General features: G+C 38.0%; 1 protein-coding gene across 1 annotated transcript in view; it reads right to left on the reverse strand.

The window, feature by feature from the left end:
* LOC126195200 (protein furry) overlaps positions 1–17,703 on the reverse strand; it is a 1,217,589-nt gene that overhangs the window by 67,752 nt on the left and 1,132,134 nt on the right. The window contains exons 43-44 of the mRNA XM_049933718.1: positions 15,326–15,510; positions 13,424–13,498 (exon numbers count right to left, since the gene is read on the reverse strand). Coding sequence (XP_049789675.1) covers positions 13,424–13,498; positions 15,326–15,510 — 260 coding nt within the window. The remainder of the gene's footprint in view (positions 1–13,423; positions 13,499–15,325; positions 15,511–17,703) is intronic.

Consider the following 17,703-nt stretch of genomic DNA (forward strand, 5'->3'; position numbering starts at 1 on the left):
GGAGTCAGTAGTATGTAACCCGCTAGTGGTTCTACTTTTGCATATCCACGCAAATTATTAGTGCTTAAAGGTTATAACAGTCATGTTGTGATTGAGTACCACACAGGACTGGAGCAAATGAATCATGTTTTATGCCTGGTTTCTGACTACCTGTCATCATGTCCTGAAATAATAAATATCCTTACAAGCCCTCCCAGAGTGGTATTCCACCATCTACACTATCTAAACAATATCCTTGTCCATTCCTCTTTCACCCCTGCTACCAACCTCTTACCCCACAGCTCATGTCACGTAGAAGATCCAGACATAAGACATGTTCCATGCATTTTCCCATTACCACCTAGTCCAGTTCTGTCAGATGCATTTCCTAGGCCATCAAAAGCAAGACTGCTTGTGAAAGCAGCCATGTAATCTGTTAACTTAGCTGCAACAATCAATGTGCAGCATTCTTGCTGGGTACGAACATCTAACAAATGGCCTGTCATCATGAATGGCCACTACCAAACTATGGTGAAGAGACAGCTGGACTGCCATCTTGCTGAGCATTAAATGCAACTCGTTGCTCTTGACTTAAAGGCTGTTTCATAGCTTGTGTAATCTGGATGCTTCTTACAAGCACTACCTTTTTAGCACTGCACAAGTGGGAACTCTTTCTTAAACATACCCTTTGTTCCCTTAACCTAACCTGGCCTCAACCTTTGCTATGTCCTGCCTCCAGCTGACTCTATTCCTTTCCCTGATCTGCCTACAGCCTCCCACATATCTTCTATCCCAAGAAATAACCTGCACAATCCTTTCCTTTTCTCTGCTCTTCCATTTTTGAAGCTGCACCTAGCAACCCTCCATCTGCTCCATACAGACATCACTACATTCAACTTCCCCCATCTCCAGGGGACACTGCCTTATCATAGTATTGGCCAAGTGAGCGGAAAGGTTTGGATGTTCACATGAAGCAGTAATGTTGCTACTGGGAGTATCTCCAAAGCTGGACAGGTCTTAGCAGACAAATCTGACAAAGCATGTCCCACAATATTCCATCTCTGCCCAAATTCTTTTTCACAGACCTTTCCCATAGTTCTTTGCCCCAACACAAGGGATAACACAAACTGTCCTGAGCAGTATAAAGCACATGGAAAGATGTGTAGTGCACAGAGCCTCAGGGATACAGGGTGACCTCCTTGAGTAATTAGCCCTACACTGCTGTGGAGAGCTCTACTGTTGTTACCCGATATATCCCCAATTCATGGGGGACCAAACTGGAGAACAAAGAAACAAATTTAAAAACTGGGGGACTTGATGATGCCTCAAACACTGGATGTTGAACTGATGAGAGTTGTTTCTGAAACAGGCTTGATTCAGGAACCCTGTTTATATAAAGATGATGTATCAAAAGGAACTGGAAGTAAGATGATTTACACTAGATAGCTAAAAACCCCTCAGAAAATGCATGGCTGTTAAGAATGGAATTTCACTCATGGAAATGGTGAACTCCTGTTCCAGGGACTTAGTGACCATCAGGTTGAAACAGCATGTGGAAGGAAGGATGAGGAAATTTGTTCTGACATCAGCTTACTTTCCTTACGTGGACAGTGCTCCTCCTTCCCAGGAAGTGAGGAGTGAGGCACACACCTGCTTCAGCTGAATGAACAACTCCTGGCTGGCTGTGATGCCAATGTCCTGGTGTGAGGAAGCAGTGATGCTAACAGCATAGGTACTGGAGAGCAATCTAGAGGTAATGAGTAGCAGTAAATAAACTAACTTCAGGAATATAACATGCAAATGTTATGTTTGGGCTTGAAATGGGTGTTGAACAGACCATGGCCTACAGAAATTTGAGAAAAACAGATTGAGACTCATATAGGAAATACAAAGACTCATACATATCTGAAATGAAACTTAGACAAGAAAGCCAACAGAATTAAAGGAAATGGCAGATGAAGTGATGTCTGCCATCATGACCTTGGATTTGGAAAACTTCACCATGAAGTGCATGAACAGCAATGTCTTGAAATGCAAAAGAAGCAGGTAAGAAGGCTGTTCAACTTTGCAAGAAGGAATGGACAATGGGTAAAATATGAAGAGGTTCTTGCAAAAACAATCTTGCCATTAAGCAAGCCAAACAATCATTCTGTAAGGTGTTCTGCGAGGAGGTGGAAGGTGCAGATGTCAGGACCAGACTTCACAAAATTGTCACAAGGATACCAATAAATTCAAGAGGCACATTAAGGACAGTCGTGGTTGGTGGGTATACAAGGGTAGCACACGAGATGCTGGATGTGCTCCTCAAGATTCACTTTCCTCAAAGAACTCCAGCAGATGATACAGACCAAGATTTGGTAGCAGAGAGATACTGATTTACAAAAATGGTTCAAATGGCTCTGAGTACTATGCGACTTAACTTCTGAGGTCATCAGTCGCCTAGAACTTAGAACTAATTAAACCTAACTAACCTAAGGACATCACACACCTCCATGCCCAAGGCAGGATTCGAACCTGCGACCGTAGTGGACGCTCGGTTCCAGACTGTAGCGCCTAGAACCGCACGGCCACTCCGGCCGGCGATACTGATTTACAGGTAGCCATCAGGAGAACTGGGAATGTGACAGAGAATGTGTTGACTGAAAATCCAGGGATGGTCAGAAATTTTCAACTGTTGAGTCACCAGGTCCAAACAGAATTTTTCTGGTTCTATTGCAACAAGCTGGAGATGGACTTTTAAGACTCCTACGCAGTCTAGCAGCAAGAGTCATTCATAATGACTGGAGGACATGAACATTGTTTTCATTCTGAAGCCAGAGAGAATTGGTCACGACTTCACCAACTTGTTGAGAAGGTGGAAAAAGCTCTACATTTTCAGGAAATTGCTTTGTGCGCCTTTATACAGCACAGTAAAACCAAGTGTTGAATGAACTCACTAAGAAGTTAATGGTAGAGGTTACTTTTGCCAAGAATATGAAGAAGACTTAAGTTATAGCAGTACTTAGCAAATTTGTAAGTATCATAGCACAATGGCACAATGAGCTCTCAATCTCTGGGAGGCCAGGTGAAAGCAACAGGGAAACCTGCTATGGGTCACTGATCACTCAGTATTAGTGGTAATGAATAAGAGGTAGGCTGGTGAGGGATAGAGCAATTACTCCATTTGTTGGACTGGAAAAGGCAACAGTAAAATCTTGAACTATGTAGCTGGATTAGGAGGCGACATAGAATATTAGACTAAAGTCCACAAACAAAAACATGGCAAGCTACAGATGCCAAAAGAAGTTCTAAGTTCTGCACTCTTGGCTTTGAACAGGAGGTAGATTAAACTTGTGACAGATCTAATGACTGGCCACACGAACTTCAGGAAACACCTGCACATGATGGTTATAGAGAAGGAAGCTCCCAAGTGCAGGCTATGGGGTGTTGGAGATGAGACTGCATCAAATTTAATCTTCCAGTGTGAAACACTGTAGACCAAAAGACACAAAATAATTGGGTCACTAATTCCTGAAGAGTTTGTGTTTAGCAAAGACCTAGTACAGTGTCTCTTACTACACTTCAAGGGTACTGGCTGGCTTTATTAGAATGGCAGGGAGAGAAATCACACAATAAACTTAGTTTCAGTGAGAGCAGCAGGGGGCTGAAACTACTGTGGTTTTGTCTTCCTGACTAAATAATATTAATTCCCTCCCTGACTAAATAATATTAATTCCCTGACCCCTATTCTGCTATCCACCCTCCTTCCCACCCAATGTATATCTTCTGTGTACCCAGTACCAAACTCTGCTGAGATCCTATGAGCCACAGTGTCCAGAGATGACAATGGCCATACATGTGTGTGTGTGTTCTTCCTCTGATAAAGGACAGTGTCTGGCAGCTAAAAAATATCCAACAGTCAACCTTCAAATGTTTCTGTCCGACATTCAATGCCTCCTCTATATGGTGGGGCAGAAATTTCCTGATTCATATTGTGCATAAATATTAAAAATTTGAATTGAAAAAAAGTCATGGATACTGTTCCTCCAGTTAGATAACTATTTAGGTATTAAATTAAATGACAGAAAGAGAAATTTTTTACAATATTGTGTAGAAAGCTGTGTGTTATAATGACTGTAGGCCCATTATACAAATTTAACAGTTGTTTATAAAACAATGAATGTGTCTACATTTAAATTAGAACAATTGCTTTCAAGTAAGGAAATCAACAGAAACAAAATCATTGCCAAGTCAAACAACAGTCAAGACGTTTGTATGATTAAGACCACAGGACAATAGATGTTGTAGAAAATATAAGCAGTCATCATAATAAATTTGTCTGAAGTTTGTCTTATTGGGCAACATTAGACTGTGTGCAATATTTACATGATTAAAAAAAAACCTGAAATCAACTCTTTTTCAGAAGAACTAATGTTATTTTTTGTAATGTGCTCATGAACTCCGATGTGTGCAATCCCATCACTTTTTATTTTATTTTAAGGGAGCGGCATTATGTCATGCTTACTGAATACCTTGTTTTATCTGTCCATATGTTTAATTAGAGTACCCTTTTTGCTACACAGTTAAACTCCCATTCCAAAAGAAGCATGTAGGTGACTGCCAACCATTTCTCTGCCATTATCCTTTCAACTAGGAGTGCTTGTTCAGTAGCAGAGTTCTTGTTGAGTGTGGGAACTAGAAGAGATGTAGACAGAAGACTGAAGCTTTGAATCAGGTTGTGAGGCACACTCTAATGGCTTTATTGGTAAGGGTATCAGTCACTGAAGACAAAGGCCTAGGCTCAAAACCCAATCAGGTACTCAGTTTCACTCTGTCAGTGATGGAGAAAAGGTAAGATTAAAGTTTAACGCTTATCACTGACCACTGAAAGATCATTGCCAACAGGGCACAAGCTAGGAATGGACAGAATATCAGAATAACCCTGAAAATACCAGGTGTAGAAGCACGAAAGCATAATTTTGTTCCAATAATTACATATCTGTTGTCTGAAACTGATAAACAATATTTTATTCAAAATAATCTCCATTGCTATTTATATACCTCTCCCACCTCTCTGGCAGTCTGTGAATGCCCAGAAGGGGGGGGGGGGGAGGGGGGAAGGAACTACAGTTCTTTTTTGACACGAATCAGTCAGTGAGCCATTTTCGTACATTTTCATATGAACTGAAGTGTTGTTCAGCGAGAGAGTGTCTCAGTGACACAAATAGATGATACTCTGATGGAGCCAAGTCTGGAGAATAAGCCGCATGCCTCAATCGTTTTCCTGACCCATTTTTCTGTGTGTGTGATGGGGCATTATCATGCAGTGATACGAATTTGTGTTGTCTTTTTCCATATTCAGGTCATTTTTCACTTAATGCTCAATTTAAATTGATCATTTTCTGTTGGTAGTGATCAGTGTTAATGGCTTCACCAGGTTTTAGCAGCACATAATAGACTATTCTGATCCCACCAAACACAGAGCATTGTCTTCTTTCCAAAGCGATCTGGTCTTGCAGTGGATGTCACTGGTTTGCCTGGATTCATCCATGAGTTATAAAGCTTAGAATTCTCAAAATATATCAATTTTTCAACAGCTGTCACTATTCAATGGAGAAATGACTTCCTTCTGCATCATTTCAAAAGTGGTCTTTCAGTTTGCTTGCTGTCTTTCATTCAGTTCATGTGGAACCCATTTTCTCACTTCCTGCACCTTTCTCATAGCTTTCAACCAAAGAGAAACAGATTTCTGCATCACATTCAATTTTTCCACAAGTTCCTATTGAATTAGAGTATCATCTTCATCCAATATGGCCTGCAATTCATTGTCTTCGAAATTTTTCAGTGGTTTCCCATGCTCTTCGTTTCTCACATCAAAATCACCAATTTTGAATTTTTTGAACCACTTGAAACAGTGTGTTTTTCCAAGAGCATATTGGTCGAAAGATTTGACAAGCATTCAATGTCATTCTGCAGCAATTTTCTTCAAATGATAACAGAAAACTAATGCTGTCCGCAAACAGTAGTTCGTAGGCACAAAATCCAACATGTTTATGGGCTTGAAACAGATACCGATGTGTGAAACTTGTGTTACTGTGTGTTGACATTTGTTGTCACACATTACAGGAAACAGATGGTGCTGCAGACATGGCCTCACGGACGCTACAATGATGGCTAGCTCCATCTGTAGGGATATTCCGTTTTCATACTTCTGCACCTGGTATTAAGGGAAACCATGGAAAACTTTAATCAGGATACTCAGAAGTGGATTAGAGTCCAATGAGCTAACCCCTCATAAGACACTGTTATCAGCGAATTTCATCAGACCAAACTCTCCAATGCAGACTCATTTCATTCTGTATCCACCATATTCCACACATGACCAGAGAGATATGAGAACTAATTTGTTATTTAGTTTTGTGAACTGTATTCTTCCTATTGTTCTAAACATCATATTTCAAATAAAAGTGAAAGATTCTACCAAACCATAATTTTTCCTTTCATTTATTGTTAGGTTTGAAACAATTCAGTGCATACTATACGGGACAGTCAAATGAAAACAAGACAAATGGAAAGAAGTAAATGAACTGTTTATTATTTTGAAACAAATCACCATAACTGTTAATACAATTATCCCACTGTGAGACAAGATGGTCAATGCCTTCATGGAAAAATGTTTGCAACTGCCTATGGCACAATGATTGTACCCAGGTATGCACCTCTTCATCCAGAGGAAATCAATGGACATAAATGTTTTTCTTCAAGACTCCTAAAATATGGAAATCACATGGAGGAAAATCATGACTGTATGGAAGATGTGCAAGGGCTTCCCTGCGAAAGTTCTACAGTTCAGTCAAAACAAACTTGGCAACATGTGGATCCACTCATGCTGCATAAGTTTCACTGGGAAGCCTTTACACATTCTCCAAACAGTCTTGATCACTCCCCATGCAATTTCCATATTTTTGAAGCTCTGAAGAAATACATTCATGGTTGTTGGATTGTTTCACACGAAGAGGCATTTTACCATAAATGCACTGACCATCTTGTCTCACAAGAAGTTACAATGTTTGCAAACAATATTGAAAGAGAAGTAACACGTCTAGACTGAAGCAGAAACATACAGTAAGTAACATCTTTGACAGTGTGGTGGTAATGCAATGAAAAAGTAAAAAAATGAACAGAAAATAAATAACAATGGAATTAACAGGAAAACCTTTAACACAAACTAGGAACAGCATGCCTACATAGAAACTGTTTCTGCTTCAGTCTAGACATGTTACTTCTCTTCCAATGTTGTTTGCAAACATTGTACCTTCTTTGGTGACAATGCTCAGTAAATGTCTGAAGATGGCCTTGTAAGCTGAAAACTGGCTAACACAACAAAAGTAATGTTGTAGAACAAAAACAAACTGATGCTTTTCATTTATAATAAACAGTTTAATTACTTTTTCCATCTGTCTCATTTTGATTTGACTGCCCCTTATAACACAGCTTGTGACTGGACAAAAAACTTTCAGTGATGCACCAGCCATCAAAGTGATGTTTTAGAAATCTTACTGTTAAAAGTTTCTCTTATATTGTTTACATAGTAAGCTATCAGTATGTTGACAACTGTGTCACCAGGACTTGTTTAGGTTTGCTAAAACATAATTAACATGTTTAAAGCACAGTAACACTGATACTGTAATAGCTGCACTGTTTAATTGCCGTCATGAAAGAAATGAAGGGATATGTTTGAAAGTCTCCCTTGTTATACTATTGATAACCCTATCTTCATGAATGCATGTGCTACTTCATTTACTTAGTAAAGATATACATCTGTAGTGCCTCCTTTTTCTAGCAGCAAATAATGTGATTGGTAACATGTAAGTGAGAAGTGCCATTGTTACTATGTGTGCACAGCCAATTTAATGTGTAGTGAAGATGAGGCTTGTTGCCATTCCAAGAGAAGCTGTATTTTGCAAACTTTTAGATCCTTATACATAAAATGAAGATAACACAGTTCTGACACGTTTTCATTTATGCAGCAAAATCAAACAAAAATTTACAATTATTTTACTCAACTTTATCTATAGCAAATTAAAAATAATAGGTACTGAAAGCATATAAATGAGACTTTGTAGTCCCAAATAGCCTTGAAAGTCAGAAAATCTGGATCTTTGCTGAAGCATGTATTACACTAATAAAAACAACACTGAAAACATAAAATTAAAGACTTTTACCAACAAAACAGAAAGTAGAACATATATTGTGACTGAGATCTGTGATATGCAGGCCTTCGCGGAGTGGTTGTGGAAATACGAGACACATTTCACTTATTAATGGAACACAAAATGAGAGAACTCATGCCGTGTTTAGCAATGAAAGCTGGTTTTAAAAACAAACAATTTTACAGACAGTGGAGTAGGCATAGTGGTATTGCAAGAAGTATTGGTTTTACCTTGGTAATTGCGTTTATAAAACCATCCTAGATACAGGGAGACAACCACCATCAGAATATGGAAAACAAATAAAAAATATCATGTATTAAAAGTCAGCTCTACATATATCATTTCCACAACACAGATCTCACCTGCTGTATAATTTTTCAGAAAGTTAGGACACACACAACACAATTTTAATATACTGAAAGACATGTATATACAAAGATCTCCATGTATTCTTAAAGAATACATACACCTGAACTGGAACTTTCACAGATCAAATGTATGAGGGTTGTTCACGAAATAACACCCCACAATGTTGTTCTCAGAACATACTTATTCTCAGGAGTTAGAATCTAGTGACAATATCAATTAACATTACTTTTATATGTACTATTTGGCTAAACAGTCTCCATTACACTCTATGGCACTATGCCAGAGGTGTGGAAGAGCGTGCATTCCCTTTTGCTAAAAGCTTTTTTCCTTTGATTGTACCCATATTTTCACTGTATGAATTATGCTCTCATCATCTCAATGTGTGTCCCAAGCAGAGAATTCTTAAGTGGTCCAAACACTTGGAACTTCAAGGGTGCCAGGTTTGGGTTATAGGATGGGCGAGGCAATGAGGTCCAATTCAATTTGATCATATGTTCTCAGGTTCTGAGACCTGTGTGTGGGTAAGCATTATTGTGTTGGAACAAGATTTCTTTTGGATTCTTGTCAGGCTGGTTACCGAGTTTGTTCGGTTATCACATATACCTCTGAATTAATGCTTGACTCTTCTGACAACAAATTCACAAGAATGATATCATCACTTCCCTTCACCTCCATTGGGTTGGGTTGGGTTGTTTTGGGGAAGGAGACCAGACAGTGAGGTCATCAGTCTCATAGGATTAGGGAAGGACAGGGATGGAAGCTGGCTGTGCCCTTTGAAAGGAACCATCCCGGCATTTGCCTGGAGCGATTAAGGGAAATCACGGAAAACCGCTGGATGCGGGATTGAACCGTCGTCCTCCCGAATGCGAGTCCAGTGTCTAACCACTACGCCATCTCGCTCAATACCTGATATCATCACTATTTCAAAAGACTGTCACCATGGCTTTGCCACCAGAGGGAGCTGACTTGAATTTCTTCTTTGGTGAGTGTGGATGGTGCTATTCCAGTGACTGCCTGTTTGTTTCCAGTTCTAAGTGAAGCACTTAGCTTTCATGGCCTGTAATTACCTGTATCAGAGATGCCTCTCCATTGGCCTCAAGCTGCTCCAACATTTCAGATGGAATGGCTTTTCTCTGAATCTTGTGTTCTGTTGTGAGCATATTTGGAATGCATCTTCAGCAAATCATAGAAGATCCAAGAATCTCAGTCACTGCACATGCACTTCTTCCAATGCTCTATAGAGCTAACAGTCAAGTAGAGATGTGCCAGTCTGCATGAACAATGGCATTTGCGTGATTCACCATATTGGGAGCAGTGGCTGTGACAGGACATCCTGAATGCAGTCAATCATCGAGCCAAATTTTTGCACATCCAGACGGTTTAACTATCTTTACCCACTGGCCAACAGTACTCCTAATAACTGTATCATTGCCACACATCACAAACAAATGCTTGAGGATATTCACCACTTCTTTTTCCACAACCAAGAATTCAATAATAGTAAGTTGCTTGTAATGAGAGGCTTGCGTACACACCATTTTGATGGTTCACAACGGCTCTGCCGTCTATCAGAACTGTTTGAAACTTTACACTTGTGGAGAAGAAACATCAAATCTGAAGCCTCTAAAAGGCTGTTTTCCTATGTATATTAATTGCTGTAAGGAAAAAAATCTGGGGCCTTATTTATTGAACAACACTCACAACTCTAGTGAATGTAGTTTTCGATTTTTTTTTCTTATATTCTTATTTTGGTTCCAAGTTTTCCATGTATGGTAGTGTTTTCTGCTGATGAGTGTAGATATACTTTAGAACTTTAAAAAATAGTACCAAGATGAAACCTGGTGAAGACTATAGTAATCAAATTTAGTTTCAAAATGTTTGATTTTGGCCACAAACTGGAGAAATTAAAGAAGCAACCATGATGTATAGATCATGTATCTAAAGACAAAATATGAACATGGAAGTGACTGTAGCAATTGCAGTCAACTAGGAACTAACTGCGGAGCACATAGTGAAAGATAAAATAATACATAATAAACAAAAAACACGCTGAGGATAACAATATCAATTGGAAAGAATTTCAGACAAAAAGGTTTCTAAAGGATAAAATAACAATATATTTCATTTGAGAAGCATGAATAAATACTTACATATTTGTTTGTTGTGATAAATATGAAATGGTGATAACAGACTTAAAGTTTCAACTCAAGAAATCCTCAACAAAGTAGACAGTAGATATGTAAATCTGACTTTCTCATGATATATCAGAGAAAATCTTAAGTAACTGTATGGGGCAGTCAATAGCAGACAGTTGCCATAAAGAGAATCCACACTATAAAGAAAAAATTTAGTATATCATGAATATGTTTTGTCATTGTATGAAAATATAACTTTAGAGAGGACAAGTGCAGCACAGCTCTTGAAATTAAGAAGAAAGTAGATAACAAAGATGAGGAGGAAGTAATTTTCCAGTAAAGAGTAATTTTGTGTACAGGTGAGAACAAAGGTTATTCATGGAAAGAAGGAAGGAAGCTCAAAGTTTAATATCCTGTCAATGATGAGAAAAAATCGTTGCAGGGTAGAGAAGGAAATCAGTCATGGCTTTTTCAGATGAACCATCCCAGCATGGGCCTTAATATATTTAAGAAAACCTAAATCTGGATGGCCACTGGATACTGGAACTGCCATCTTCCTGAGTGTGGGTTCCCTTGTTCAGGGATTATTCATACCAGTATTTAGAGTGCCAGGATGTCAACAACATAAAAGTTGAAGAAATTTTCTACAAATAGTAATTCAAGTGCTTTGTCAATGTGTTTATTAGAGTCATGGCCAACTAAAAATAATGGAGGAAGGTGTGAGGTTTGAGATGGTCCTCCTATTAGACAGTGCATTGTTACTCATGAATCATCTCACTTGAGGAATAATTTATGCATTATAGGGCAGTACCATATCTGCAGACAAATGTAAATTACCCCTTGATGGCACTGTAGCTGCATGGAGGTACTGCATGTTTGTGTTGGTTCTACTGAACAAGCTTATTGATTATGAGTTCCAACTACACAGTCTCCCACTGACAAATAATGTGCAGATTTAGTAACAGTAGCACAGTACAGGTAGTAATCGCTATCAGAATAATTTGTAAAGTTTATTTATTGCTAGTACAGGTACCTTAGAGTGTGTGCTTTTTATTTTCTTTATACAGAGTTAGCTTTCCTTAAATGTAAAATGTTTTAGCAATAAAATTGATGCATTGGTTTTAGTTTTCTCATGAAAACATGTCCATGAAGAGTTTATTACTATGACAGTCACACATCTGTCCTTACTCTTACTTAACGAACCGTGATCTGTATGGTGTTTGAAGAAACTGTTTTCTTAAATTTCAAAATAAAATAAAAATATAATTAAGAGGTTTCAGAAGATAAGAAAAAGTATTCTGAGATGAAGTGTGCAGAAGAGTTTTATCAAGTCTATCATGCGTGAATGAATGGTTTATAAATAGCACAAGTGCTTAGGGAAAGCTGTTGAAGTGAGTGGAAATCTAGCATGAGGCTTAAAAGCCACAAAAAATACTGTTTTAATGTGTGTTATTTTTACAGAGTTACTGTGTGCAACTGATTGAAAATCAAATTGAACACTATATGAATTCCATGTCTATGTTTTTTAAAGCATTACCAGAAATGAAACACGCTGTTTTGCTCTGTTTTTGTGCTTATTTCTTGTAGTGTAAAATTACTCTTGGTTTTGTTTTGATTGAGCCTCTTGCTAAGTAAAAGTATAAGGGTACTGATTAGATAACACTTTCGAGTACAAAGAAGTAAAATGGAGATATAAGTTGTGTTTCTCATATCACTGCACATAAAACAAACCTTTAGATAACATTATTTTTATCAGCAGCTGAGGGACTTACAATTCACATATGGCTAAATACTCTTCCAGCACGTAACCCTAACAGTATCTATAAACCACAAGAAGGGACTCATTTATGGAAGCAAAGTTCATGAAAACAGCAACAATAAATTACATGATAGCTTATGGTTGGTTCTATAAAGTATGTCAGTGACATGTTATGGTGGGATGATCTAAATAACTCAACAAAGTAAACATCCCCCCACCCACACAAAATTGTTTGTCCTTTATTTTGGATCAATAACATTGTATCGTGCAACTGACAAATGTACGGATACATCCTGAGAAAAGAAATGGAACACTTAATTACACAACTGATTAAGAAACTGAGAACCTTCAATTCCACAAGTATTCTAAGAAACTGTTCTTCATCTCAAAATAAACATGGGAGCAAATTCATCCCATACGAAAGAATAATACGCACAAATAAATGTCAATAATAAACATACGGGTTTGAGTACACTTTACTAAAATCTGACTGAAGAGTGTCTTGTCCTTCACATTTTAGAAAAAATCAATATAGGAGAGTGAGTGTGTGTGTGTGTGTGTGTGTGTGTGTGTGTGTGTGTGTGTGTGTGTGTTCTAAATGTACAAAACTAAGAAATGTAAAATACAGTGTTGTACTATCTTAACAATATTGCAAACTGAACAAACATGATGCCTTAACTATTAATGGACTCCATTAATAGACTCAATCCTTTTACTCAAATTTTTCACAAAATTTGGAAACCATCACTGACAACTCATCCAAATAGAATTAAATGAAAAGTGCTATTGACTTTATAAATATGGTACCAAAGTAATCATTTCACAATTAGCAAAGCAATGTTGCATGAAGATTGCTGCAGTTCTGTAGCAGAACACCAAAGTTTAGATTTTTGTTGATCCAGATGATAAGTTACAAACATAAACAGAGTGTGATAGATAATATAAAGACTGGTGTTGAACACAAAATAGTAAAGCATTTGAATTCTTACAGAAGGACTTTTTGGCAATCCAACTCGCTGACCACATGTTGTAAGTAGGTTCACGAGACACTCCCTCACACGACTCTGAAGAGAAAAACAGTACAAAAGTTTATTAAAAAACAGATGAATCTACTGATGACCTGAGTGAAAAATACAAGAAAATTACAATGAGTGGCTAAATTACTTAGTCCACCAAAGGAATACTGTAATTAGTATTGAATGCATTTTATGTGACATGGTAATGTGACAGAAGATGATCTTACAGACTACAAATATATGAATGAGGATATGTTATTAATATTTTTTCAGCTTAATTTCAGAATCCCATAAAAATGCTTCAATATTAAACTTTTACATATCCTAAGACACTTCATTAACCTTATTTAAAAAAAGAACATGACAAAAATAATCTTTGGATTTACAAAATTAAAACTGCAAGTTGTGAATTGAACTGGTGTATACTGGCAAAGAATGTGTTTTTAAATCTTTTGAACTACATGCACCATCCAATATAAATCACATCACACTATGAATTTTACTGCATATCCAACAAGAAAACAATTATGGATAGTGACAGTAATGAATGGTAAGTTGTTCTTGCAGTGAAAGAAACCAAATAAACAATACTCATAAGCATTAGGTAGTCACTAATGATATCATTGCAGTCTTGTGCTACAGTTAATGTATATCAGCACTGATGAATAAGAGGCACTTTAACGTGGTTTCATACACTGAGGTGACAAAGTTCATGCGATAGCAATATGCACATATACAGATGTGATAGTAATACATTCACAAGATATAAAAGGGCAGTGCATTGGCAGAGCTGTCATTTGTACTCGTGTGATACATGTGAAAAGGTTTCCAAAACAATTATGGCTGTACGACAGGAATTAGTAGGCTTTGAACGTGGAATAGTAGTTGGAGCTAAATGCAAAAGACATTCCATTTCAGAAATTGTTGGGGAATTTCATATTCCAAGATCCACAGTGTCAAGAGTGTGCTGAGAATGCCACATTTCTGGCATTAACTCTCACCATGGACAATGCAGTGGCTGATGGGCCTTCATTTGACGACCGAGAGCAGTGGCATTTGCATAAAGCTGTCAGTGCTAACAGACAATCAATACTGCATGAAATAACCACAGAAATCAATACGAGATTTATGATGAATGTATCTGTTTGAACAATGCAGCAAAATTTACTGTTAATGGGCTACGGCGGCAGAGGACTGACGTGAATGCCTTTTCTAACAGCACAACATGAACTGCAGTGCTTCTCCTGGGCTTATGACCATATTTGCTGGACCCTATAGACTGGAAAACTGTGCCCTAGTCAGATGGGTCCTAATTTCAGTTGGTACGAGCCAATGGTGAGGTTTGAGTGTGGCACAGACCTCACAAGGCCATAGATCCAAGTTGTCAACAATGCACTGTGCAAGCTGGTGGTGGCTCCACAATGGTGTGGACTGTGTTTATGTGGAATGGACTGGCTCCTGACTGTATTTGGATACTTAGAGACCATTTGCTAAGATAATTTGCTATCATTCACATTCTGAAACAATGATGGAATTTTTATGGATGACACTGCATCTTGTCTCTGCGCCATAATTGTTCACAACTGATTTGAAGGACATTTTGGACAATTTGTCCATGCCACATAGAGTTGCTGCACTACACCAGGCAAAAGAAGTTGTGACACGATATTAGGATATATCCCGTGATTTTTGTCACCTCACTATATTACAATACCATATCAAGTAGGTAGAAGATTTTAATACCATATCAAATACGCAGAAAAATTTAGTTTCATTCCCTTTTAGTTTCTAAAATAGCCTCAGAGATTAATTCTTGGAGCACAATGGAAGACAACAATGACTAGATATGATGATATAGAAAATAAAGATGGAAACCTGTGACATCCAGGGTCTCTTCCAGCCAGCTACCCCTGTATTATCTGCAGGAGATAGTGACACAGAGCGACGTGGTGATGATGCTGCTCCGTCTCCCTGACTATTTTTTTCCTCAATCTTCGTTAGAAATCTACGTCCTATGATTGGAGTCTGAGACAAATCAAATGTGAAATCCATTGTTCTGCCTAGGAAAAGGAAAAAGTTCTATTATACAAATGAAATTAAACTAATTCAGATTTTTAAAAATTAACTTTTTTGAAGCATACATAAATTGCAATTTAAATGACAACAACATAAAGTGTGCAAAAAGCAATGAGAAAACATATTCAGAAGCTGTGTTCCTTTGATATTACTGTTCACATAAACAGTGATAAGACAAACACAGTCTCAGTAGAATATCATCTGCAATGACAAAAGAAAATCTGAATAACATTTAACTTAAGAAAACAAACAAAATAAAAGATATTATGCTAAAAATTGACAGTCCTTTCAAAACTGCAGTAACATCGAGGTGACAAGTTGTTTCTTCAAACTGTGTTGCTGAAGATAGCAATGAATTATAACCTATTCCATAAAATTTCAGGCATGCAGCCACATAAATTCAACTTCTTCTTCTTCTAATATTTCAGCTGAATACCGTCCAGCCATCTTTGGAGTGAGTCGAGGTGGCTGACACTCCAGCACTTGCTCTGCCTTTTTAAACCTGCGGACTGAACCACTGTGCATGCAGCCACAGATACACACTTGATATCCCACAGGATCATACTTTTGACAAAGTGGACTGAGTCAAATGTGTTTTGGAAATCAAAAAAAATACTGCATCTACCTGCCTGCCTTGATCCAAAGCTTCCAGTCGGTCATGTCAGAAAGGTTTCACATGATCTACACTTTTGGAATCCATGCTGGCTGGCATGGAGAAGGTCATTCTGTTTGAGATATCTCATTGTGTTTGAACTCAGAATATGTTCTAAGACTCTACAACAATGTGATGTCAAGGATATTGGACTCTGATAGGGATTCGATCACAATTTTAACGATTTCAGCTGTTTCCCAACACTACTAACACTAATACTTATCTCAGTCATCTTTTTAGTGGTATGAGATTAAACTTGGGCAACTCTCATAGGTTTTCCTTCATAAAGGAGCATGCTCAGGGGCATGCATCTTGCGTGACGAGCACAGGTCCCCAAGCTGGGTCTGGCACTGCTCCCTCTTACTTGTGCCAGGCTCCTCTATCCTACCTGATCTCTTTTGGTCAACTCTTGTTCTTTTCTGACCCCAACGGTATTATGTATGGAGGCCTAGGGTGCCTTTCATTTTCACGCCCTTTAATGGCACTTGTCTTTCTTTGGCAGAGCTCTTCAATTCTTGAAATGTGTAGACCACTTCTATTTTATCTGTCTTCACAATTTCATGTAGTCATCTTTCATACTTCATCATCACCTTTCTGAGTAATTCGAGGATCTATCCTCACACTAGGGTGACATCTTAGACAGTCGACTATGAACAGTCTTTTGAAGAATAATTCCACTGACTGCAACCATAAATTGTAGGAAAGACAGCATTCGGATTTGGTGGGCTGTCATTCAAAAGATAATGATGGGTCGGAGCATCTAGAAACTCAACAGTCGGTACAAACCGAAAAACATCAAAGGATTAAGCCTAAACAAATCTCACTCTTCTCAACAAACAATGTTAACTCCTTGTGCCAAGCTGGAAAATTAAAGTCATCACTGATATCATGAAGCAACACAAAATTGTAATCATGGGTCTTCAAGAAATCAAAAACAGTGATCAAGACCCTATGGAAGCACAGGGATACCGACTTTGAAAAGGAATTCCAGGAAAAAGAGTCAGGAAAAACTGTCCACAATTTAGCAAGGGATTTCTTATAGATCTCAAAATTATCAACTCTATCGTGGAATTCAAGTCTCAGTCCCCCAGACTTGCAACTCTAACTTTGAAATCTGTAAATAAGACATACACAATTATCAATGCATATGCTCTCACTAATCATAAAAATAATGCTCTGAATGGCAAAGAGGAAACACAGAAATTTTGTGATCTACTGGATCAAGTCTTAACCAACATTCCTCCATCAAACATAAAAATTCTCCTAGGTGATGTCAGTGCTCATCTGGGGCAAGAAAGAAAATACAGAGATATCATTGGAAAATGGCCAGCACATAAATGGACCAACAAAAATGGTCAAAGGTTAACTGAAACTTGTAGAAGCCATAACCTGGTCTCAAAATCAACATGTTTTAAAAGGAAACCTCACAAATTAAAAACCTGGAAACACCCTGATTTCTGAAAGGGTGACTGGCAACTGGACCATGTATGCGTGGATAAATTTCACCATTGCGAAATCTGCAACG

This window comes from Schistocerca nitens, chromosome 1 (genome assembly GCF_023898315.1).
Source record: "Schistocerca nitens isolate TAMUIC-IGC-003100 chromosome 1, iqSchNite1.1, whole genome shotgun sequence".
NCBI classification, from domain to species: Eukaryota; Metazoa; Arthropoda; class Insecta; order Orthoptera; family Acrididae; genus Schistocerca; species Schistocerca nitens.